This window comes from Prionailurus bengalensis, chromosome C1 (genome assembly GCF_016509475.1).
Source record: "Prionailurus bengalensis isolate Pbe53 chromosome C1, Fcat_Pben_1.1_paternal_pri, whole genome shotgun sequence".
NCBI classification, from domain to species: domain Eukaryota; kingdom Metazoa; phylum Chordata; class Mammalia; order Carnivora; family Felidae; genus Prionailurus; species Prionailurus bengalensis.
This window is the reverse complement of record NC_057345.1, coordinates 49,124,063-49,149,581: the sequence shown is the minus strand read 5'-3', so window position 1 is coordinate 49,149,581 and position 25,519 is coordinate 49,124,063. Positions and strand designations below refer to the sequence as shown.

Below are 25,519 nucleotides of genomic sequence, written 5' to 3'. Positions count from 1 at the left end.
TACAGTCCCACTTATTCATCTTCACTTTATTTCTCTTGATTTTGATGTCAAACCCCCCAAAATCATTGCCAAGACCAACCTCAAGGAGCTTACTGCCTATGTTTTCTTCCAGGAATTTTATGGTTTCGGTCTTACATTCAAGTCTTTCAAATATTTTGAGTTGATTTGTGTGCGTGGTGTAAGATAGTGGTCTCATTTCATTCTTTTACATGTAGTTGTCCTGTTTTCTCAGCCTCATTTCTTGAAGAGTGTTCTTTCCTCATCATATATTCTTGCCTCCTTTGTCATGAATTAATTTACCATCTATGTGTGGGTTTATTTCTGGACTTCCTTTTCTGTTCCATTGACCTCTGTGCTGGTCTTCATGCCAATATCATACTGTTTTTACTACTATAACTTTGTGATATATTTTGAAATCAGAAGTGTGATGTCTCCAGCTTTGTTTTTCTTTCTCAAGATTGCTTTGTCTATTTGGAGGCTTTGTGGTTCCATACAGATTTCAGTATGGTTTGTTCTAATTTGTGAAAAAATTACACTGGAATTTTGAAAAGGAATGCACTGAATCTGTAGATTGCTTTAGGTAGTATGGATATTTTAACAATATTAACCTACCCAGTTATGGATTATTATTGTTTATGAGCAAATTTTAACTCCCCTGTTAGCAATTTTGAGAGGATCATTCAAATCTGATTATCATTGTATCTTCAACAATTCAAACCAGGGCCATAAAACTATGCCTAGTAAATATTTAATAGGTATAGATACATCAGTGATATTATTACAGCAAGTTTTGCCATAAAATCAACTGAGGCTTTTGGGGGGCACTATCAAGAAGCATTCCTTCTTTCAACCACTTTCTTACTCCTATTCAAAAAAAAAAATTATTGGGGCACCTGGGTGGCTATGTGTGGATTTATTTCTGGACTTTCTATTCTGTTGGTGGTTCAGTCTGTTGAGCATCCGACTTCGGCTCAGATCATGATCTTGTGGTTCGTGGGTTTAGGCCTTGCATCGGGCTCTCTGCTGTCCGCAAAGAGCCCACTTTGGATCCTCTGTCCCCCTCTCTCCACCCCTCCTTCACTTGTGCCCTGTCAAAAATAAATAAACATTTTTTTTAAAAAAAAGGAAGAAGCATTATCTTAGTTAAGCCATGCTTAGAAGTTTGTGGGGATACTGGGCACTGAGAAGTCCTGCATCTATACAAGTTCCTTCTTCTAGACCATGAAGCAGTATTAGCAAATGGACCAGGCGTCTTGCTTCTCCCACAAGCATTCAAGAATGGAAGACTTTATGGCACTCAGGCTTGGTGGTTGGTGTTAAGAAAACTGGGACTGGGAGGAAGGTAGCAACTGCATGGATATTTATTGACAATACAGAGTGTGCCAGGACCTGTGCTAAGTGCTTTGTGTTTGTTTTATCACTTGCTCTTCCCAAGAACAGCAGGCAGCTGTTATAACATGGTGGATGATGCATCAACTTTGTAGCCAGATTGCAAGCACTTAAATCCAGGCTTACCACCAACTGGGTGACCTAGGACAGGTACTTCACTCTCCTCTACCTGTTTCCTTAATTGAAAATAACACTCTCTACCTCATAGAATTATTATGATGATAAATGTGTTGGTAAATACAAAACACTTTGGTGAGGGCCTGCATACAGTAAGTGCACAATTAATATTGCTTTGAAAAAAAATGATATAACTGTTGTTATTATCCTCCTTTCACAGATTAGGATACTAAGGCATAAATGCTAAGCTCATGGCCCAAAGACACACAATAGTAAATGGCAGGGTTGGGATTTGAACCCAAGCCTCTGACCTCAGAGCCAGTGCTCTGAATTCTACCCTATAGCCTCTTTGCAGCCTTCAGAATCGCTAGGCAAGAAGGTTTGAAGACTATCCATGCTCCATGTAGCCGCATGGAGGAATTGATTAGACAAGGTAACTTGCGAGGTTCCTTTCAACCTTGAGATATTGTGATTTACAGATGCTCAAACTTAAAAGCAAGTAAGGTTCCTAACAATCCAGGGCAGAGGTGACTGGAATGGTCTTTCTGTGGTTGAGAACGTCTCTGTGCTCATTCTCTAGAACCTTTTAATACAACCACGTTTTTCTAGGTTGCTTAATATTATACTACAGAAGTTAACAACACATGTTCCAAGAAGATACAATGCTATATAGTGAGACAGATATGAATTTGAATCATTGCTGTACCATTTATTTGCTGTAAGACCTTGGGCAAGTTATTCAACCTCCTATCTGGTTAATCTCTACCAGATTCCCTTATTTTGTAACTTTCTGCATACTAGCTCTTCTCCAGAGCCAAGGGCTTCTCCAACAATTCACAGTTCTATTTACCTTCTTTTCCCCTGTGCAATGATTTATTGGTCCAAATGTCTCCTAACCCAAACAAGCCAACCATGATTTGTCCCTAGTAAATGGGACAAAGAAATTCCAGGTGTACTGGTCTCTTGAATGGAAATGATATAAACTCATGAATTGTTATGGGAGACTTCCTTTCCTGTGGTCTTGGGATCACAAAACACCAATGTAGAGCAGAGAAAAGAATAAATGAGGCTGAGGCACAGAGAGGAGCAGAAATAAGGGTTGGAAAAAGAAAATTCTCCTCATGTCCCTCATGTTTCAGAGAGCTGAGTTCATTTCTGCACGTGGGTTTCATGACAAATACCCATTTTGCTAGAATCCCCTTTAGTGGAGTTTCTGCTTTTTACCACCAATAGTCCTCCTGTCTGATCTAGCACTCTGAGACCAGATTCTTCATCAGCAGGGCAAAGAAAATAATCTATCCCTTAAGAGATTATTACTGAAATTAACTGAGACCCTTCCTCAGGGACGGACACATAGTAAACCTTAAATACATAGAAGAAGCTATCCTTTGTTAAAAGATGCTTCCTTAACATTATCATCATCATCATCATTATCATACTGTTACAAATTATCCAACATGTGTTCATGATACATACTATGTACCAGCACCGTGCTTAGAACTGGCCGCATGACAAACAAGATGTAGCATTTACCATCCACAGGAGCAACTCCACAGGGGAGAAAGATATTGAACCAGTAATTACAGTGAAGAGTAGAAGGTGTTAAGACTGCTGGTTTACTTAAGGGAGCACGCCCACCTGCCTGGGGACACTGAGAATAGATAGCTTCACGTAGTTGGTAACATTTGACTTTATCTTCAAAGTTTGAAACGGGGCCACAAGGAAGACATTTCAAGCAAAAACAACCACCTCTAAAAAGGCATGAGGGATAAAACTTATGGAAGGTTGAAGGAACTTTAGGTAATATGGCACAGCTTCAGTTAATTAGGTGGGGAGAAAGAGAGTGGGGGACGAGACTGGAGAAGTGGGCAAGAACCACATCAAGGGGGCCATAATAAAGGATGCATATATTATTTTAAGGAGGTAAGGCTAATGGCAACAAATTCTTACCAGATACCAAACACTGTTCTAAACATTTGCTCATTCCTTTCAACTTTGCATTATTGTAGGTATTGGTATTACCCATGAAGAAATAAAATTACAGAAAGGCAAAGTAGTTTGCCCAAAGTAACTCATCCTACGTGCAGAGCCAGGTTTGGAATCCAAGCAGTTAGGGCTTGTATTGGGTTGAATTGTGTCTTAGTTCAAGTTGCTATAAGAAAAATACCACAGATTGAATAGCTTAAATAGCAACCACTCTTTTCTCACAGTCCTGAAGTCGGGGAAGTCCAACTTCAAGGAGACAGTTCTGAAACACAGCCTTCTTCCTGGTTTGCAGAGGTATGTCTTCTTGTTGTACCCTCACAGTGTGGAGAGAGAGGGAGCCCTAGTCCCTTCATTTCCCTTTAAGGGCACTAATCCTGTCATGAGGGCTCAACCCATATGATCTCACTTAAACTTAACGACCTCCCAAAGGCCCCACCTCAAATACCAACACATTGGGAATTAGGGATTCAACATATGAATCTGTGGGGGTCCACAGACATTCCGTTGATAGCAAATTGTATCCCACCAAAATTCGCGTGTTGAAATCCTAACCCCCAGGACCTTAGAATGTGACCTTATGTGGAAATAGGGTGATTGTGGAGGTAATCAGTTAAGATGAAGTTATCCTGGAGTAGAGTGGGCACAGAGGCCCACACAGGGAGAATACCACGCGAGCCAACATAAAGGCTGAAATCCACAAGCCAAGGAATGCCAAATATTGTCAGTAAACCACCAAAAGCAAGACATAAGCATGGAACAGATTCTCCCTCACCACCCTCATAAGGCACCAACCCTACTGATACCTTTTTGGACTTCTAGCCTCCAGAATTGTAAAATAATAAATTTCTGTTTTTTATAACGTCCCTACTTTGTTGTACTTTGTTATGGCAACCCTAGTAAATTAACACAGGGCCCCAAATTGGCCCATCTAATCAGTATGCCACGTGATCTTCTTTCTCCAGAGCCAGGAGAGGGTTTTAAAAAGGAAAAGAAACTCAGCCATCTTTGCAGTCTGTTAGAAAATCGTCCTGTCATTTGCTCATCTTTTTACCCACAGTCCTTCCTTAGTCATAAAGAAGATCATTGGCTTGGGTCCCATATGTTTATCAGGGGGTAAATGTGTAAAGCCCCAAATTCTTTGCAATACAGTTCAGTTTAACATCAGTATTTTTCTCTATTTTTGAACAGGGACTTCAACGCAAAATGCCTCATTTTTACATATCTGCGATTAAACTGTTCAAAAGAGCAGTGCTTTATTGTTTCCTATTTATAAACTCATTCTACTTTGACTTATATGGGCAAAAACAAAACATTTTTTGGAGGCATTTTTTTCCTTTTCTTTACTTGATGGTAAATGTAAAATCGTGAAGTTTTAGGAGGAAGCATTCTTTGGTTTCCTTATTATAGCTATTCATCTTTCTTCGGAGAAAGAAAGAGAGCTGTCTCCATTGGAAGATGTTTCTCTGGAATCCTTCTCTGGTGACTTGTAATCTAAAGCTTTGAATTCAAGGACAGTTTTAACCACAGTATTTAATCTTCTGGAGACATTTATTACATAGCTTTTTGTTTTGCCTTGTTTAATATAAACCACTAGAGAGACGTTTCTTGGTTATGTCATTTCGTAAACCAGAGTGTGAAGTAGAAAATCCCAGATAAGAAGAGGTCACTCCTCATTAGGAATTCTATCATAGGATGCACCTGGGTGGCTCAGTCACTTGGGCGTCCCACTTCAGTTCAGGTCATGGTCTGTGGGTACAAGGCCCACGTCAGGCTTTGTGCTGACAGCTCAGAGCCTGGAGCCTGCTTCTGATTCTGTCTCCCTCTCTCTCTGCTCCTCCCCTCCTTGTGCTCCATCTCTCCCTCTCTCTCTAAAATAAATAAACGTTAAAAAAAAAAAATTCTAGCATAGCATCTGCATTCTCTAAGGGAACTAGAGCCTTAAAACAGTGCCAATGAAAACATCAACATTAATAACAATACTGACAATAATGGCTAACTTCCACAGAGGAGGTATGGAGTAGTGGCTATAAAGGGTACTTCTAGAATTAGACACACCTGGATTTTTTTTGCAGCTCTGATTCTTCCTAGCTATGCTCCCTCTAGCAAGTTATCTTCTCTAAACCTTGGATTCCTCACCTCTAAAATGGAGATATTAAATCCATAAGACAAGATATTGAATGAACAGCACAGGGGGACTTGTGTGGCTCAGTTGGTTAAGCAACTGACTCTTGATATCAGCTCAGGGCTTATCTCAGGGTTGTGAGTTCAAGCCTCACATTGGGCTCCGTGTTGAGTGAGGAGCCTATGTAAAAAAAAAAAAAAAAAAAAGGATGGGGTGCCTGGGTCTCTCAGTCAGTTAAGCATCCCACTCTTGATATCAGCTCTGGTAGTGATCTTCAAGTTGGGAGAACAAGCCTCACATTGGGCTCCACATTGAATTTCCAGCAGGGTGGAGCCTGCTTGGGATTTTCTCTCTGTCTCTGTCTCTGTCTGTCTCTCTGTCTCTCTGTCTCTCTCTCTCTCACACACACACACACATAAAATAAATAAATAAACATTTTTTAAAAAAAGCTTTTAGTACAATGTCTGGCACATAATAAATATTCACTAAATGTTAGCTGCTATTTATTACAATTTATGAAAGCTTATTATATGTCAGGGGCTCTAGGAATGCTATCTCTAATCCTGATAGCAATCTTCAGGATAATTATTGTTTGTCTCCACCAGAAGGTAAGAGTTAAATTGCTTACTCAAGTTCATTTGGCTAGGAAATGGCAAAGCAGAGGTTCCCTTGGATCTGAAAGAAATATATCCAATTTCAAGTGGATACCTTCAAACTAATAAAAAAGCTGCAGTGGAAATCCTCCCTCTATGTCATTGTGTTTCAAGTTGGCATTTATAAAATCTTTAGGTCAAGATAAGGTCAAAGGGAGCCTTTAGTAGAATAACTGATTTGATCAAAATTGATTGAATTCTTCAAGGTCTATCACAGAATTAACAATGAAATTTAAAATACCAATCAATTAACTGCAGCCCACATATGAACCTTAGCAACCTGAAGTTTTAAAAGTCTCTGCATTCGCCAGGACTCTTTAGGTAAAGATTAATGAAGCTCATTTCACAATATCTTTTCAGCAAGAGCTACATTTTTCTCTTCAGTGTTTAGGAGGCCTAGAATCTTGCTAGCTTCAAGCATAGCTGGATCCAGGCTCTTCATTGTCACTCCCTTCCCCACACTGGCTCCATTTTCAGCTCTGATCTGGCTTCCTCCTCATCTGCTGAAAAGGCATATGTGTTGACATAAATATCTGCCAACAACCTCAATACCGTATCCTCACACCTTAGTAACCCCAACAGACAGAAGGCCTCCTTTTTATCCAATACCTGTACAGCGGTCCTCAACAGGAATTCTGTTTGGCCTCCTTGAGCCATAGAATGTGATCAGTTCTATGAAGAACTGGGTCCTGGTGCACTTGGGTGGCTCAGTCAGTTAAGCTTCTGACATGGGCTCAGGTCATGCACCATCACCTGGTGATCAGGCTCTCAGGTCACGAGCCCCACATCAGGCTCTCTGCTGTCAGTGCAGAGCTGGCTTCAGATCCCCTCTCTCCAGCTCTTTCTCTGCCCCTCCCCCCTCGTGTGCACATGCATGTGCTCTCTCTCTCTCTCAAAAATAAACATTTGTAAAAAAGAAGTGGGTTCTTCAATAACATTGCATTTGTTTCCTACAGCTGCTGTAATCAATTATCACAAACTTGGTGGCTTATGACAACACAGCTTTATTCTCTTAGTGTTTTAGAGGCCAGGTGCCCAAAATCAGTCTCACTGGGCTAATGTCAAGGAGTTAGTAGGGTCTGGTTCCTTCTGGAGCCTCCAGAGGAGGTTTTTGTTTTGCTTTTTTGTTTTTTTGTTTTTGTTTTTGTTTTTTGCTTTTTCTGGCTTCTGGAGGCCACCTGCATTCCTTGGCTCAAACCCCTTCTTTAAATCATTCTAACCTCTTGCTTCCATGGTCACATCTACTCCTTCCTCTTCCACAGTCCGTTATCTGTCTACCTCCCTCTCCTGAGGACACTTGCAATGATATTTAAGACCCACCTAGATAATCCAGGATAATCTCCCTATTTTAAGAGTCTTAATCACGTCTACAAAGTCCCTTTTGCCACAGAAGATAATATTAACAGGTTTTAAGGATTAGGGCGGGGATGTCCAGGAGGCCATTATTCAGCCTACAACAAGCATAAATCCAGGAAGGTAGGGCAACCAATGCAAACAAGTAATCACACTATCAGGCAAAGGAAGACACACTTTATGGAAGAGAGAAACCACAAATTATACAGAGAACAGAGAAACCATTTTCAGCTTCTGGGATCTGATTTGGCTTTGTGACAGATAATTATAATAATGATGACAGCAAACATTTATATTGCTCATTATGTGTCAGCCATTGTTCTAAGTGCTTTACTTATATAACTCAATTAATCTTCACAAAAAGCCATCCTCATTTTGTAGAAGAGGAAACCAAGGCACAAAGATTTTAAGTGATTTGCCAAGATCACTGTGAACTAACACAGCCAGGATCTGAACCCAAGGTATCCGATTCCCAGGTGCATACACTTGACCATTTGGGATGGAACTTAAAGAATGGATTGTGAGGAAACATGAAGGGTCTTGTACAGAGAGAACAGAATGAATAAAGCACAGAAGAAGAAAAAAAAAGAAAGAGAGAAAGAAAGAAAGAAAGAAAGAGAGAGAGAGAGAGAGAGAGAGAAAGAAAGAAAGAAAGAAAGAGAAAGAAAGAGAAAGAAAGGAAGGAAGAAAAGGAAGGAAGGAAGGGAGGGAGGGAGGGAGGGAGGGAGGGAGGGAAGAAAGAAAGAAAGAAAGAAAGAAAGAAAGAAAGAAAGAAAGAAAGAAAGAAAGAAAGGAAACATGAAGGGTCTTGTACAGAGAGAACAGAATGAATAAAGCACAGAAGAAGAAAAAAAAAGAAAGAGAGAAAGAAAGAAAGAAAGAAAGAAAGAAAGAGAGAGAGAGAAAGAAAGAAAGAAAGAAAGAGAAAGAAAGAGAAAGAAAGGAAGGAAGAAAAGGAAGGAAGGGAGGGAGGGAGGGAGGGAGGGAGGGAGGAAAGAAAGAAAGAAAGAAAGAAAGAAAGAAAGAAAGAAAGAAAGAAAGAAAGAAAGAAAGAAAGGTTCAGGCCAGGCCAGTTAGTAGACTGGGTTGGATGGAGTATAGAAAGCCGGAGAAGTAGCTTGAGCATAGGGTGTGGAAGACTTTGAAACCACGGACAACCGCCATGGCTGATGGGAGTCCTTTGACTTGAGGTGGGGACTTAATCAGAATTGGGCCTTGGGAACACTGCTCTGGCGACCATGTGAAGGCTGGGCTGGCAGAGTAAAAAGGGAACCGTCCCCTTTCCTCCCCCGAGGTACTTTGTATATCACAGAATGTCCTGTGTGTCTCTGCCACTAGAGAGAGAGCCCTAGAGGGGGGATGCGTGTATCATCACACTGCACGTGCCAGTAGATGATACAGTAAATCACAAAACACAGCACAGCCAGAGGGCAGGAGATAGGCAGGATGGTTACTGGGGCTGCTGCTGGAAATACTAACACCATTTTGGAATCCATTCAAAGTGTCTTTACCCGTGTTTGCTTTTAGTCTCTGAACAATAAAAACTTTCTGGAAATCTGGGATGTGTAGGAACATATTCAAATCTTCACTCTGTCAATTGCCTTCGTGGGATATTGGGAAATTACTCAACACCCCCAAGCCTTATTTTTTTTTTTAATCTTTAAAATATAGATAAAACTATGTTATTGGTAATTGTTAACTTACCAAGTAATAATAGTTGCCTGGCTCAAATGAGGAATCTGGCATACAGATACCACTCAAACTTATTTTTTTTAATATTCTTATTTCATTTCATCACACAGGTGAGCGAAGGAGTTGCAAGAAAGACGCTCACATGTCTTGGAGAAGCTCCAAAGCACAGATGGGAGAACACTCAGACTCCCCTGTCTGCAGCCACACCCCGGCGCCTGTGGAGGAGCCCACCCCCTCCCCTCTCCAGCAGGTGGAAGAAGACTCAGACACCGCCCAGCAACAGCCTCTGCGTCCTTAGCGACCCGGCGGTAGCAGCCCCGCCCGCGCGCTGGGCCCGGTGATTGGCCCGACTCCTGGCCTCCAATCCCCCGCCCCACCATGTTCCCCGCCAGGCTGTCTCTGGTCGCGATCCTGGGAGAGCACAGACTGAGTATCCCTGAGCTGCCTGGGTGGGGAAACGCCGCCTCGGGGGTAAGGCCTCCCCCTCTGTTTCATCCCAGGAAAGGGCTCAGGACTGACGTGCAGCTGCTGGGCAGACAGTGGACACCACAATCACAAACTGTGGTCCTTGAAGTTTCAGACAGTTTCACAGAGGTTGCAGGTTCCACTGGACAGGGCTATCCTGGCAGAGCAGGTCTTTCTTGCGTGCTGGCCACACACTAAGTGAAGTTGGGGTCTTGGGAAGAGCGCTGGTCTACTTCAGACCTGCACACGAGGAACAGGTCTGTTCTCACTCGCTGTGTGAGTTTGGTCAAATGATACACCTCTCTGGGCCTTGGTTTACTAGTCTGTAAATCCAGCGTTTGGATTAGAATGACCCCTGAAGACTTTTCAATAATAGCAGACTCTGAAAGAGAGTGATCAGCCTGGGGCCAGGTTTATAGAACATCTGAGTTGCCCTTGGCATCAGATCTGTATAAATATCCAGTACTTATCTAATACTGGATCTCAATTGTAGATTCACTGGATTGTTTCAGAAACACACATCAGCAATAACAACAAAAATCACTCTTTCCTATGTACAGCACTCCTTCAGATGTATTATCTCATTGGATTCACTCTAAAACCCAGGGAATAAAATTGGAATTATCCTGGTTTTGTAAAAGGAGAAACTGAGCATGAGAGCTGAATATAAGATCTTCACATACCCATGAAGAGCCCTGGTTTCCTCTCTCACTTCACAAGAATCACATAAGAAAGGTGGAAGGAAACCACCTGATAGCAGAAAGGTAGAGTGCCCAAATGGCTCAGCAGACCGATTTGGTGGACCTCTTGAGTGGGATTCCCAAATCTGCTAATTACTGATTCTATGATATTGAGTAAGTTGCATAAGTACATTATGCCTGTCCCCTCAACTAAAACAAGAATGATAATCGTAATTAGGAATATCTTACTCATGCCTTTATTAGGAATGTCGAGTGCGATAAGATAGGCAAAGCACTTTGTTCTGCTGCTATTTTTGTTGTTATAATTGACAACAGTAAATTGACTAATGGGAAATCCAGACGATGAAAGGTTTACTTATTTTCCAACCCAAGGATTTTGAGAAGCATGTCTTCTGTTTGGAAGACTCCGTGTGGATCAGATGCAGTGTCTGAGATGGTGGTGAAAATCATTGGAAGTAAATACTTTCGGTACCTCGTGGAGAAGCCAAAGACGTAAGTTTACTGTTTGAAAAATGTCTGCTTTGCTGGGAAGATAATGAAGTTTGGAGTTGCTGGGTTTTTTTTAATCTGGAAATTTACATTTTTAAAATGTTGTCCATGGAAAATTAAGTCATGAAGGAGTAACAGTAGAAGCAAAATCGTGTTGATAACTTCCATAAGCACTGTTTTCCTGATATTTTTCATCTTTATAATTTCCCTTACTCCTTAATTACTTAGGCAGATTTTCCAAATAGATGAGGAATGTAATCAAAGAGACATTTATAAATATTAATGGAGTATTTCTGCTGCTTCTCATCAGGTGTGCAATCTACTACATGTAGTAATTTTTTTAGCGGGGGTGAGGGGGGGTCAGTGTTAGTCAATTTGTTATGAATTAAAGGGGTGGGATTAATAATGAATCATAAATTATAAGATTTTCATTTACTCTTATTTATAGTCTATACTGCTCCAAGCAGGGGCTTCTCAGAGCTTAGCTACGAGGTCTTTCTTCCCTCCAACTCATCACAATCACACGTAAGGGAGGACACTCACAGATCTTTAAAATTCACCAGATATTTGACACAGAAGCCTATGACTAGGTCTTCCTTCCAGAATTTTGGTGGTTCACAAAAGAAAAAAGAAAGCACGAGACCTGCCTTTGCTCTAGTATCATTCCATAAATAGCAGCTGGTCAATCGTGGCCTTTCCCTCCTGAGATTATTCCCATAGCTTTTCCATTGGTTTCAGACACCAACAGAACATACACAGAGACAAACAGGTAAGATCTGGCCTCACAAAACAAAGGTGCTGAAAGTGGTGGAAACCAAACCTGGCTGCCATCAGAAATATCTAGAAAACCCTTACAAATAAAGATTTGGAATCTAACCCAAGACCTACTGAATCGGAATCTCTGAAAATGAGGCCATCAGGACCACTGTTATGGAGCACAGGCATTAGCAGGGTAAATTTAACTCCCCACCATCAGTATTGTCATCCCAGAAAAATTCCAAAGTGAATGCTATAATCAATTAGTAATGTCTGTCTGGCACAGCAAGGGAGTTTTGCGGCCCATGAGTCCGGCATTTGGGATCCCTACAGAGCTGAGAGATGTGAATTTGAATCCTGGCTCCGTGCCTTCCTGGCCTTTTGGCATTGAGAAAGTTCATTAATGTCTCTGGCCTCAGATTCTACCATCTATTAATTAAGGCTAAGACACATGTATCTAGTAGGGTTGTTATGAGGACCAAATGAGAAAAAGTATGCAAAACACCTTTCCAGTGCCCAGGAATGTATTCAAGATGCTCACTCGGTGGTTCTGTTGTTATTATTGAAGCATATTTTTCCAGGGATACAAGACATTTAATAAAAAATCAAATCTCATTCTATGGAATGCTTGTCATCCCTTTTTTTATTCTATGTCTGGGAGGTCACTTACCTCTGTTTTGTAGATGAGAAAACTAAGATACTGTGATACAATCATATAATAATCTTACAGTGATAAGATCTAGTAAATGTCCGTGCTTGGCGAGGAAAGTACTAGGGTCAGTTTGGATGCCTGGCTCAGTTCTCCTCCCATCCAGAGACAAAATTACTACTGTACTAATTCCATTCTTCTCTGGGGTTCTTTCTGTAGCCCCTTGTGTCCCAAATCCCTTTCTTTTTCCAGGAGTATCAGAGTCCAATATGTTCCTAAAAGGGTTGGTTGGGGAGGGTCCTTGTCCTTTTAAATAGGGAAAAATTTCCTTTGTCTTATGAAAAGGTGCCTTTTATTTTCCTCTCTTTATTTTTTTAAATTTCAGAATCCAGGAAACAAAAGACTACACTAGGTTAGATACATGAACTGTGAAATAAAAGACCCAGTTCTTTTTCTTCTATGACGACCATAAGACAAAAAAATTTAAAGAACATCAAGACAAGTCATTTCGTTTCTGTTTTCTATGGGCTTGATGTTACCGTGGCTGGAATTACATAGGACCATTAATTAACACACTTAGCTAAAATATTTCTGGATAGTTCAAAAATAAATGATTCTCAAAAGGTTCTTGTTGCTGAGGTAAAAATAGACCCACCACTGTCGTGTCAGGCACGTCCTAAAATCTATCTCGGAAGCATTTTAGTTGTGCTACGTGTATACCCTTCAGCCCAGGTCTCAAGAGGGCTTATTCTTTGAGCTGAATCTGATGAGTCTGTTAGTCAAAAATCTAGGTAAGAAACAGAAGTGAAAGCCAAAAAGAAAGAAGTCTCTAAAAGGACAACCTGAATTAAAAAGAAAAACTACAAATTAATGATGGAAAGGGGTGCCTGGGTGGCTCAGTCAGTTAAGCATTTGACTCTTGATTTTGGCTCAGGTCATGATCTCATGGTTCATGGGATCAAACCCCATGTCAGGCTCCATGCTGACAGCACACATCCTGCTTGGGATTCTCTCTCTCCCCTCTCTCTGCTCCTCACCAGCTCTCTCTCTCTCTTGCTCTCTCTCTCTCTCTCTCTCTCTCTCTCAAAATAAATAAATAATCTCTAAAAACAAATTCATAATGGATGGAAAACAGAAATCCTCCTGTATAACCACATTTAGTTCAGATTTCCTGTAGCCTATGTGGAGAAGGTCGAATAGTATGTCAGACCTGAACGTGATCTTCAAGGTCTGAATCAATGTACTAATTTGCTAGGGCTGCTGTATGAAAGGTCCACAAACTAGATGGCTTAGACAACAGAACTGTGTTGTCCCACAGTTCCAGAGGCTGGAAGTCTGAAATCAAGGGGTTAGTAGAGCCGGGGAAGAATCCATCTCTTCTAGGTCGTTCTCCCTGCTTCTGGCAGTTCTGTGGCTCATGGAAGCACAAATCGAAGATTCACATGGCAGTCTCCCTGTATATGTGTCTGTGTACAAATTGCCCCTTTCTGTAAGAATACCAGTCAATTGGATTAGGGGCTCATCACAGTCTAGTATGACCTCAATCTAACTAATTATATCTGCAATTACCTTACTTCCAAACAAGGTCATATTCTGAGGTCCTGGGGGTTGGACTTCACCATATGAATTTTAGGGTTCAATGCAGCCCATAACAACCAGTCTCCCATTTTATAGATGAGACAAGTGAGGATCCTGTGGGCTTAAAGTGAGGCTGGTTACTAAGAACTAAGATTGGAATTGAGCTCCCTCCCTCTTTCCTTAATTTAGCCTGTACAGTTATTGACAGATGAAAGAAAAATACTCAATACCCATTTAGTAGTCAAATTCCTCAACAAGGAGATCGATCTGCAGGCTTCAAAGAATAAAACAAGTGTTCCCGAGTTTTGGAATCATCACTTGCCTCCCACATCACCCCACCAGCCTTCCTTTCTCTCTATTTAATCCACTCATCTAAAGGCTTATTCCCCAAAGGGTGGTCCATGGAAAACCAGCATCAGCCTCACCTGGGAGCTGGTTAGATGCAGAATCCCCGGCCCCTCTCCAGACACAGTGAGCCAGAATCTGCATTTTTGTCAATTCCCAGGGGACTCTTAAGCAACATTACAGTTTGAGAAGCCCACTTTTCAAGTACAGCAAGCATCATCATTCTGAAATGCAGATCTAATCAGGTGCCCCACCTTCAGCCCCAGATTCACTGACCCCCTGCCCTTCGCCCCCGTGGGCTTCCATAGCAACCTTAAGGGACTGTCACACTCTATGATTTCCTATGCATTTCTGGCTCCCCTATTTAACTGTAAATCCTGTGTGCACAATTGCACCCTCAGCACTGAGTACAAAGTCTTTACATTTTGAAAGCCTAATAAATGAACGAGGGTACAGTGGATGCCAAGAAAAATAAAGAGCTAGAAAGACAATGCTTAGTTGTTTTAAATCCAAATCTAAAGGCTCATGTTGCTGAAGTATTATGCAGATGTAACTATGGAACTCCGAGGAGTAATCTTCCAAAGCTCATCAAGAAGAAGATAATGCCAACTGACAGGAGACAAATATTCCCATTTTCTAAAAGGAGATAAAAGTATGTAATAACACCACAAAACCTGAGGCTTGTGGACAATCCCTGACAAAATTGCAGGCCAAAGAATGAAATATATTAGTTGTGAAAACAAAACACGAAAGTGATGGTCACTAAGGGTTGGTACATGTTGACTAAAACCAGATTATGCCAACATGGTGGTGACTGAACAATTGATGTCAACACTACGTGTTGGAGGTGGGGAAGTTAAGAGGATTTGTGTGTAACCCTGTTCTTAGTCAACATTTTTTTAAATCTTTATTTATTTTTGAGTGAGAGAGAAAGAGCATGAGCAAGGGAGGGGCAGAGAGATAGGGAGGCACAGAATCTGAAGCAGGCTCCAGGCTCTGAGCTGTGAACATGGAGCCCAATGCAGGGCTCACACTCATGGACCACGAGATCATGACCTGAGCTGAGGTCGGACGCTTAACCGACTGAGCCACCCAGGCACCTTGACCTTTTTAAATCCATAACTGAAGGAAGACAGACAAATAACTTCAGTAAACATGTAGGAAGAAGAATGCTGGAAAGCCCTGGCAGGAAAATGAGCTAAAACCCACAAGACGAAATCAACAGAGATACACTCAAAGTCTGTGTTTAGATAAGAGTATGTGTAAATGCTTCTATGGAATAAATGTCTGGGTTTTACTTGTTGTGAAACAATAGAAAATAGATATGTTAGTCTCTGCTCCCAGTTCCTGGCACAGAGCTCCTAAACCCCTTGCAGTTTCCTAGGAGATAACAAGAGCACCAGGTGCCTCTTCTGTTCTAGTATTTGGTCTTTGACTATGGTTGCTGACACAAAGCTCCTAAATTCCTTGGAATTTCCTGGGTTGTGTGGTGTCTCTGTTTCCATGAGGATACTCTCAGTGGGCCTCTGGACAGCTTCAGGATGGAGGCTGGTCACCAGAAAGACCAAGCCGTGATTAAGAACAGAACTTTCAGCCCTACCCTCCATCTTCGGGGAGGGGGAGAGGGGCTGGAGATTGACTTAATGATTGAGCATAACTAGGTGATGAAGCCTCCCTAAAAATCTCACAAGTATGGAAGTCAGACAGTTTCCAGGTTGCTGAACACATCAAAGTGCTGGGAGGGTGGTGTGCCTGGACAGGATACAGATGATGTTCCACGCCCCTTCCCACATACCTTGCCCTGTGCATCTCCTCCATTTGGCTGTTCTTGAGTTATATCCTTTTATAATCAATAAATAGTCTGGTTAAATAAACTGTTGTCCTGAGTTGTGTGAGCTGCTCCAGCAAATTACTCAAACCTGAGGAGGGGGGTGTAAGAACCCTGATTTATAGTGGGTCTATCAAAAACACACTGGACTTGTGACTGATGTCTGAAGAGGGTGGGGCAGTCTTGTGGGAATGAACGCTTACCCCATAGGGTCTGTGCTGACTCTAGGTAGATATCGTCACAACTGAATTGGTTCGTAGGGATACCCAGCTGGGGTTGAATTGCTTGGCGTGGGGAAACCCATACACGTTTGGTGACCAGAAGTCTGTGGTGGTAGTAGAGAGGAGAGGAGAAAATGAAATGTTTTCCCCTCTACCCTTGGGTTTGAGCTCAGCACGAGCAGAGAGTATCCACAGAGTGGGATGTGCGAGGCCCAGTGGATTCAGAACAGGGTATGCCACCTGTACAGCACTGTGCTTCTGCAGGCCACGTTTTAGGAGGGACCCTGGCACGCTAAGAGTGTGGCCACTGAAGGCGCTGCATGATGGAAAACCTAGGGTGTGAAACGTGGCCTAGGGGAACATTTATAAAACCTGGGGATTAAGTCATTAAATAAAAGAGGAATTGGGTTCATTTCAAGAAATGCCTGTGAGTATAGATGCTTCCAGTGAATAAAGCTGGCCTCTACAGTTCCTTCCAATGCCAAGAATCAATGACCCAAAGCACTTCATTCCATAGTTGCACTGCTGTTAGTATGGCATTCTTAAACACAGGGAGGCCGGCTGCAGATTTTTACAGGAAAGGATAGCAAAAATGGTAATAATGTGTGTTGATACTTGTAGCCTAGAAAGAAGAAAGTTTTGGTATTTCCCCACATGATTATCCTGGAGCCCATATTCTGTCATTTTTTGATCCCTCAAAGCCCTTCATGTTTATACATTGTTTTTTGCTTTGTTGAACTTTTTAAAAGTGCTAATGTTAAAAGCTTTAGAAATCAATGCATAGGTGGAGTTCCATCAATCTCCTTTCCACAAACATTAATTGAGCACCTGCTGAGAGCCAAGTCTAGGGAATACAGCAGTATACCTAAAATTCTAATGATGGGGGACATATAGCAAACATATGAAGAATGACTGTTCAAATGAGGAAAAATAGAGGGGGATCATAACAGTATATCAAGTCACAGAGAGTGTTCCCACAAGGCTTCGTTGAGCAAATGGCATTTGAACTGAGACAAGAGCCAGAATTATCCAATAAGAATTATCCATGGTTACTTAACAGTGAGCTGGCCAAGACTGGCCCAACTTAATACTGGTGCGTGTGGCTCACCAGATTCCAACTTTCCATAAAACTAGAAGTTTTGGTTTCTTCTTCCTGCTCGTGCCTCAGAAGAAGAGGCTGGCTGCAACTTCCCACAAGCTCCAAGTTCTCCAATGTTAGACATCTGGCTTTCCCAGCACCTGCTACAAACAGCACCTAAACTGACCACCTAGAGCCTAAGCAGATTTTTTTTTGTGCAAGGCCACCTCATGCTCACTTCGTAAAAAGTGAGAGGATACGGTTTTTCAGAAGCACAGCACCCAGAGACCAGGGCACCCACGTAGCTGCTGCTTTTCTGTCTATGAGGTTCAGCCTGTACCAAGTGACTCTGCAGGTGTTCTCCATGCTCCTGGTGCCTCCCCAGATCTGCACAGAGAGTAAACCAGGCAAATACCCAAGGAAAGAGCATTGTGGGCAGAGGGAACAGCCCCTAGAAAGCCTTGTGGCATGTTTAGGGAGGACCAAGGGAGCCAATGTTGGTGTAGCAGAGTGAACAAGGGGAGAGGGGGTAGAAAATGAGGTCAGAGCAGGGCTCAGATCATGGCACCTGTGGGCCATGGTAGGAACTTAGGATTTGTTCTATGTAGAATGGGAAGCCCTTGGAATATTATGAGCAGCAGAAGTCACAGTCAAATGTATACTTTCTATGGGATGGTTCTGGCTGCCGCGTGGAGGATAAATTAGAAGGGATGTGAATAAAAAGAGAGAGACCATTTAGGGAGTCATTATGGTAATCCACACAGGAGATTGTAGCAGTGACCAATTAACTAGAAAAAACCTATAATTTAAGAATTCAAGTACCCTGCTTATTCTTTTTTTTTCTTTAGAGAAATAACTGAGCATAACATCTTATCTTTGTTTATCGCTTTTCTTGCCATATAATCTACATAAAATCTTAGTACCCACAGACTCCCATCTTTCCTTGAAACAGAGCAACATCAGAGGGTACACTTTTATCTCCATTTTCACAAGTTCAAAGTGATCGGGTAATATGTTAAAATCATACTTCTCTTGGGGCGCCTGGGTGGCGCAGTCGGTTAAGCATCCGACTTCAGCCAGGTCACGATCTCGCGGTCCGGGAGTTCGAGCCCCGCGTCAGGCTCTGGGCTGATGGCTCGGAGCCTGGAGCCTGTTTCTGATTCTGTGTCTCCCTCTCTCTCTGCCCCTCCCCTGTTCATGCTCTGTCTCTCTCTGTCCCCCAAAAAATAAATAAACGTTGAAAAAAAAATTAAAAAAAAAATAAAATAAAATCATACTTCTCATGCCTTTTTACTACATTAAGCTGTTTATTAATCTCCTACAATTGGTGGTTTATTATTACTGTTATTATTATTATTGTTGTTGGCACTGTAAGGCATATAAAGAAGCATGAGATACTATTTTAGACATAGGCATAAAACCTTAAGTAAGGGGGCCCCCGGGTGGCTCAGTCAGTTGAGTGTAAGACTCTTGATTTCAGCTCAGGTCACGATCCCAGGGTCAGAGGATTGATCCCTGAGACAGACTCCTTGCTTAGCATGGAGACTGCTCAAGATTGTCTCTCTCCCTCTCTCTCTCTGCCCCTCCCCCATTCGTACTCATGCTCTTTTTCTCTCTCTTAAAAAACAAACAAAAACCTTAAGTAAGAGTGTACGGCATTACGTGGATAAATGCCAAATAAATGTTATAAAAAAAATAGGTGCCTATCTATCCTAAATAGTGAGACTATGAGGTAAAAGTTGTTACTTTACCATTTGAAAAATCTGTATTTCAAAAAACAGAATAAAAGGTAAAAGGCAAACGCAGAAGGACACTATTTATAACATATATGACAGGGGAAAATTTTTCTTCTTGCTGTATAAAGAGCTCTTGAAAATCAGTAGGAAAAGGACAAGCAGCTGAGTTTCATAAACTAGCAAAAGATCGAGATCGGCCATTCACAAAGAAGAAATAAACATGAACACCTACAGAGGTGCCTGAGTGGCTCAGTCAGTGAAGCGACCAACTTGATTTCAGCTCAGGTCATGACCTCATGGATTGAGCCCCACTGTGGGCTCTGTGCTGGCAGCATGGAGCCTGCTTCGAGCTCTCTCATTCTCTCTCTCTCTCTCTCTCTCTCTCTCTCTCTCTCTCTCAAAATAAATAAGCATTGAAAAAAATGAACACTAGATATGTGTGTGATGGGTGTGGGGGAGATTCAACCTGAGTGGCAATGAAAAAAATTTAAACAGCAATGAGACATTATTTTTACCAATAAAACTAGAAATGACTTTATAAGGGAAATATCCAGGGTTAACAAAGATTTCAAAAAAAAGAATACTCATAAGCTATTGGTTGTTTTTTTTTTATTTTTTTAAACATTTATTTATGAGACAGAGAGAGAGCATCAACAGGGGAGGGTCAGAGAAAGAGGGAGACAACAGAATCTGAAACAGGCTCCAGGCTCTGAGCTGTCAGCACAGAGCCCGATGTGGGGCCGAACCCACGGACCGCGAGATCATGACCTGAGCCGAAGTTGGACGCTCAACCTACTGAGCCACCCAGGCGCCCCTAAGCTATTGGTTTTTAAGTACACATATCAAAAGCCTTAAAAGTGCATGTACTTTGGCATAAAATCTCTATCAATCAACTCTGTAGAAACAATTATAGATGGATAGATGGTTTGCCTTTTTAAATTTACATAATAATGTATAAGGCTGGGTCCCACAGGAAACAGATTATGTAAGTTCAAATTAGCACGATTCCAGAAGGGTTTCGTTTCTAAGAGTCAAGGTGTTGCGCAGGAACCACAGGCTAGCTGAGGCAAAGCTCTGAGCTGTCCTCAGTCTGCAGAGAAGAGAAAAGGGGAATGCTTCTGGGGAGCACTCTGCAGCTCAGGCCACCTGGAGAAATGTAGTGACCTCTGGGCAAGAAACACAAGGAACTTAAGGCAACATTGCGGGGAAAGAGTCATCTCCTGCTAGGGCCACCCACTGGCCAAAACCAGCCAGAATCAGAAGGCATCAGAGCAGATCATTAGTCCACACAGATCAGCTTCCTGGGTTGAGGAAGGAGGCAAGGAACTGGAGGCATAGGAACGTGTCCAGTAGGGCAGCAATGTTTAAATTAGTAAAAAACGGGGAACAGTAAATGTTCAACAAAATAGGACTAGTTAAATAAATGGTATATCCATGCAATGAAATACTGTTTAGATATTTTAAATGTTCTCATGGAGACATAACTATCAATGTGTAAAGATACCTGCATTATATTATGGACTGTAAATTCTTTTAAAAGATTACAAAATTGTAAAATCCTAGTTTGGTTTGAAAGCAAAACAAAATTTAAACATTAAAAAAAAGGGAAGGGCACCTAAGTGGCTCAGTCGGTCAAGGGTCCTACTTAGTCTCAGGTCATGATCTCATGGTTCACGGGCTCACCCACATCAGGCTCTGTGCTGACAGCTCAGAGCCTGGAGCCTGCTTCAGATTCTGTGTCTCCCTCTCTCTCTCTGCCCCTTCCCTGCTCACATTCTCTCTCTCAAAAATAAACATTAAAAGCAAACAAACAAAAAACAACAAAAAAAAACCCAAAAGTTCCTGTATGTATGTGGAAATTTTCTATAAAGAGATACTATAGCACCTTGCCACATTTAGTTGAACTGCTTATAATTTTGAGAAAGCACAGGTTTATATTTGTGTAGTAAACTTTTTTTAGACCTTAATGTTTTTTTTGGACCAATGTGATTCACAGCAAAATTGAGAGGAAGATACAGAGATACCACATGCACCCTCTGCCCACACATATACATAGCCTCCTCCATTATCTACGTCCCCCAAGAGAGTGATACATTTGTTACAGTTGATGAGCTCACATTTACACAACATAATCACCTGAAGTCTATAGTTTGCAATGCGGTTCACTCTTGCTGTTGTACATTCTAAGGGTTTGGACAAATGTATAATAACATGTATCCATCATTACAGAGTATTTCCACAGCCCTAAAAATCCTCTCCTCCTTTCCTCTAGTACACTTTTAAATCCATGATCTCCTGATACCCCTGACTTAGTTCAACCTACTTAAACAAAATAACATAGCAATAATTATTACTCCTCATTCCCATAGACCACGTGGATGTACCTGGGGGGTGGTCCAGAGAGAGATGGTTTGTGCTGCATTCTCTCACAGTATGGACAGAAGTCCTGGCTCAGAAACTGTGCCTTAAAGCACTGAGATAATTGGAGAAAAGGCAAGCCAGTTTTGCACTGTCATTTTGCTTAGACTTGCAAAAGCAAAACAGACTAGAACGCAAGTGCAAAGGACGTTAAATTTCCAACTGATAAAGGCTGGCTCAAAGATTTAAAAACGGCGCAGTCTGCAAAACTCCTGGGTATAATCCACCTGAGGACATTGTGATGACTCAATATTTCGTTTTTTGGTTTTTTTTTTCTTCTGTAAAATTAAGGAAAGTGATTCTGAACAATTATGCTTTATCAGAACAGATTTTAATACTAATTAATCTCCTTTGTTTAAAGTAGGTGATTTCTAGAACTTGGATTCACTGTTGCTAGTCAATTACAAGGCAGTGAGATGGATTATATGGACTATCTCTCTTTTTAAAGACATTTTTTTTATGTTTATTTTTTGAGAGAGAGATTGACAGAGTGTGAGCAGGGGAGCGGCAGAGAGAGAGGGAGACACAGAATCCGAAGCAGGATCCAGGCTCCGAGCTGTAGGCACAGAGCCCGATGCAGGGCTCGAACCCATGAACCATGAGATCATGACCTGAGCCGAAGTCAGATGCTCAACAGACTGAGCCACCCAGGCACCCCTGGACTGTTTCTCTTTTTACCTATCGAAATAAATTTTCCTCAGTTCTTAAGTACTATGAAACTTTGATTTTTTGAACTTTAGTTTACCAGTAAAGAAAGTTCTGAGGGTCCATAGGAAAGAAGAGCATCCCTCTGTACTTGGGTGATGAAGGAGGTGTTTATAAAGGAGATAGCACTCTACTCTAGGACTAACATAAAATTACCATTTGTCAAGGGCTGACTGAGATCCAGGCTCAGTGGTACATAATTTGTACATCTTATATTGATAAGGATTATTTTTCTAATCTCACAGATGAGACACTGGAAATCAGAGATGTGAAGTAACTTACCAATGTCAATTGACATCTGGGGCTAGGATTCAGAATCAGGTCCATAGGACATGTCCTTAACCACTACATTATACTGCTTGTGATTAAGGATTAATTTTGCACAATTATGGAAAAGACTTTTTTTAAATTTTTTAAATGTTTATTTATTTTTGAGACAATGCGAGAGACAGAGTGCAAACAGCAGAGGGGAAGACAGAGGGAGACACAGAATCTGAAGCGGGCTCCAGGCTCTGGGCTGTCAGCCCAGAGCCCGACGCGGGGCTCGAACTCACGAACCGTGAGATCATGACCTGAGCCGAAGTCGGACGCTTAACCAACTGAGCCACCCAGGCACCCCTCTTTTTCATTCTCTACAGTGTTGTTTCTTAAACTTCAGTGTACATAGGAATCATGTGACATGTTTGTGAAGAATACAGATTTTCTTGTCCTGTTTTGAGAAATTCCAATTCACTGAGTTCAGAGCGATCCAAGTTGTGTTTTATTATCCAGCATCCTGCATGATTATGACCCACCTCAGGTGGTCTGAGGTTCAAAGGTTAGAAACCACTGTCATTGTCTCCAAGTACGAGCCCTTCATCCTTTCTGGAATATTTTCCCACCTCCTATCTCCTCTTTCAACTACATTTTATTCGTCAATTCCTTTGTGGAAGAAGATTCCAAAGCAAAGTAAGCATTGCAAAGAGAATGAAAACAGGGAGGGGTGGATATTAAGGAAGACAGGCCTCTGCGGAGTCTCCTGTTTCAATTTCTGGAACACCTGGGACTACTGATTTTAGTCAATTACAGCTTGAAAATTGCAACTCCACCACCTTCTGGAGCATACTCTTCTACTCTGGACTGAAATAGGTAAAATGTAGTATCTGTTAAGTAAACAGCCACTTACATATTAGTCTCGCTCTGTCAGCACCAATTATAATTCCTTCAAAACAAGCTATACAATCTTGTGGGTTTTGCCTTTATAAACCTGTACTCCCTGCTTGGAATTTGGAGCACACTATCAATTTTAGTCCACTCTGTGTCTCCCAGGTTGCAATTTCTCAGACCCCAAATGTTTTTGGTTGCTTTCTAGCCTCTTCCTCTCAGTCAATACCTTCATGGAATCATTCCCATCCTCCTTAAGCCGGTTTGGTGTGAAATTGCTCTATGATCTCCTTTTTACATAACTCTATTTTTTCTGTTATCACACAGTTTTTCACAAATTGAAACACCATGCAGCCCATTGGATGCCCAATACAACATTAATCAAATAGTAGTGCATAGCTGAAAGACAATTCAAATAGAAGAAAACATCCACGGTGTAATGTGTATGTCATGCTGTACAACTGCATATAAGTGACGGAAGAAAGATGCAGAAGAGTAAGGTGTGCTGGGCTATCATTTTCTATAAGCCAGAAGTACATCACGCCAAAGAATTAGAGCGGATTGGATTGGTTGCTCATTTTGCGTCTAAAATAACCCTTTTATTTTACTCTGCCGTGAGAAATCAACTTTGGTTAATTTCATTGATGTCAGAGTTCCGTTCAATGTTGTGAAGAAAGAAATGGAATACTTTGGGAATAACTCTGGGGATATAATGAATTCCTTGCCCCTGGGAAGTTTACAAACCACAGCAGAACATCAGCCACTTAAGGGTTCTGTGGAGAGATGTAAGTCTAGCTGGGAAGATGGACGAGATGCCTTGATAGATGTTCCTTTTTATTAACTTGTTAAAAGAGAATAAAAATCCTGTTGCTTAAAACAGTTTGTATATTGTTGGTAGAAAATTGAGGAGTAATGTAGAGGAAGGGGCGTGTATTTTAGAGCCACAGAGACCTGGGAATGAATCCTAGATCTCTACCTGCAAGGTGGCCTTGAGGAATGTACTGAACCTCTCTGATCATTGAGTTTTTCATCTGCACAATGGTGATAAAACACCCACTCTTCAGGATGATTAAGATAACATGGAAGGATTTATGTAAATTTATACATGGCAGCTTGGCTCATGGAAGTATTTAGAATGTTAGTTCATAGAGTTCCAATGATGAAGAAATGATTTGGGCATAGGTTTAGGAATTAAAGTACTTTAGAAATCTTTCTGAAGGTTTAATTTCTATCATAATAATACATGGTATGGCTCTCTGGCATTAAAAAAAAAAAAAGACGAAGAAAAAATAAAAAACCCCTCACACTTCATCACAATAACATTTGCCACATTAGCACAGGCTTCACAATTCAGCTTCCCCGTGGAGTTTGGTGAGATTTTCAGCTACACTCCCCTCCCCAGTCCCATTTCATATTTTTATTTTGTTGTTGTCTTTTTAAAAAAGGAAAGTCTGGTTGTGTTGCTTATCTACTATTACTTCCAAATAAGAACATGCTTTCATTTACTGAAATTGGATCCCCATTCACTGCCTTGGCACACTCAGGACTGTCTTCTCCAGAGGGTTGGAGGCCTGTTAGATGGCGCACAGTTGGAAGCTGGTGGCACCGAGTCCCTGCCAAGGCTGGCAGACCTTTAAGATGGCATCTGGTGACCTTTTCCCTGAGCCCCCCTGGGTCCTCCATTTGAGATTTGATGTTCTCGGCAGGGGTGTAATCCAAATCAAATGTGAGATCTGGTGAGTTGGAGTTATACCGGAGGTGGGCCAATGGGAAGTCTCTACACTGCTTTGGGCAGTCGATGCTCCCAGAAGCCCTTGCAATGTTTCTTTCTAACCCTGAGACTCTGAGCTCTAGTAGACGGTGCCCTAAAGGGCTGATTTGCAGGAAGAGCCCAGTGTGACAGAGGGAACAACTGAACAGCTTTTGCCTCATTTATTTATCATCCAGCAATGCAGTAATCCTAATTGCTCTAGTTGCAGGATGGCACTAAACTCTTCACGGCATCCCTGAGAGCTGCAGCCGAGGTCAGAAGTACACATGAAGAAGCCAGTCGTGCCTTGTTTCCAAGATCGTGTTGATGGCATTTTTTTCCTCC

The 25,519-nt window shown here is 41.7% G+C and overlaps 1 protein-coding gene across 1 annotated transcript in view; it reads left to right on the top strand.

Moving 5' to 3' along the window:
* The first annotated feature begins 9,628 nt into the window (after window positions 1-9,628).
* CC1H1orf87 (chromosome C1 C1orf87 homolog) overlaps window positions 9,629-25,519 on the top strand; it is an 80,589-nt gene continuing 64,698 nt past the window's right edge. Inside the window, exons 1-2 of the mRNA XM_043573406.1 lie at window positions 9,629-9,783; window positions 10,851-10,970. Of these exons, the coding sequence (XP_043429341.1) occupies window positions 10,864-10,970 (107 nt within the window). The 5' untranslated portion in view covers window positions 9,629-9,783; window positions 10,851-10,863. The remainder of the gene's footprint in view (window positions 9,784-10,850; window positions 10,971-25,519) is intronic.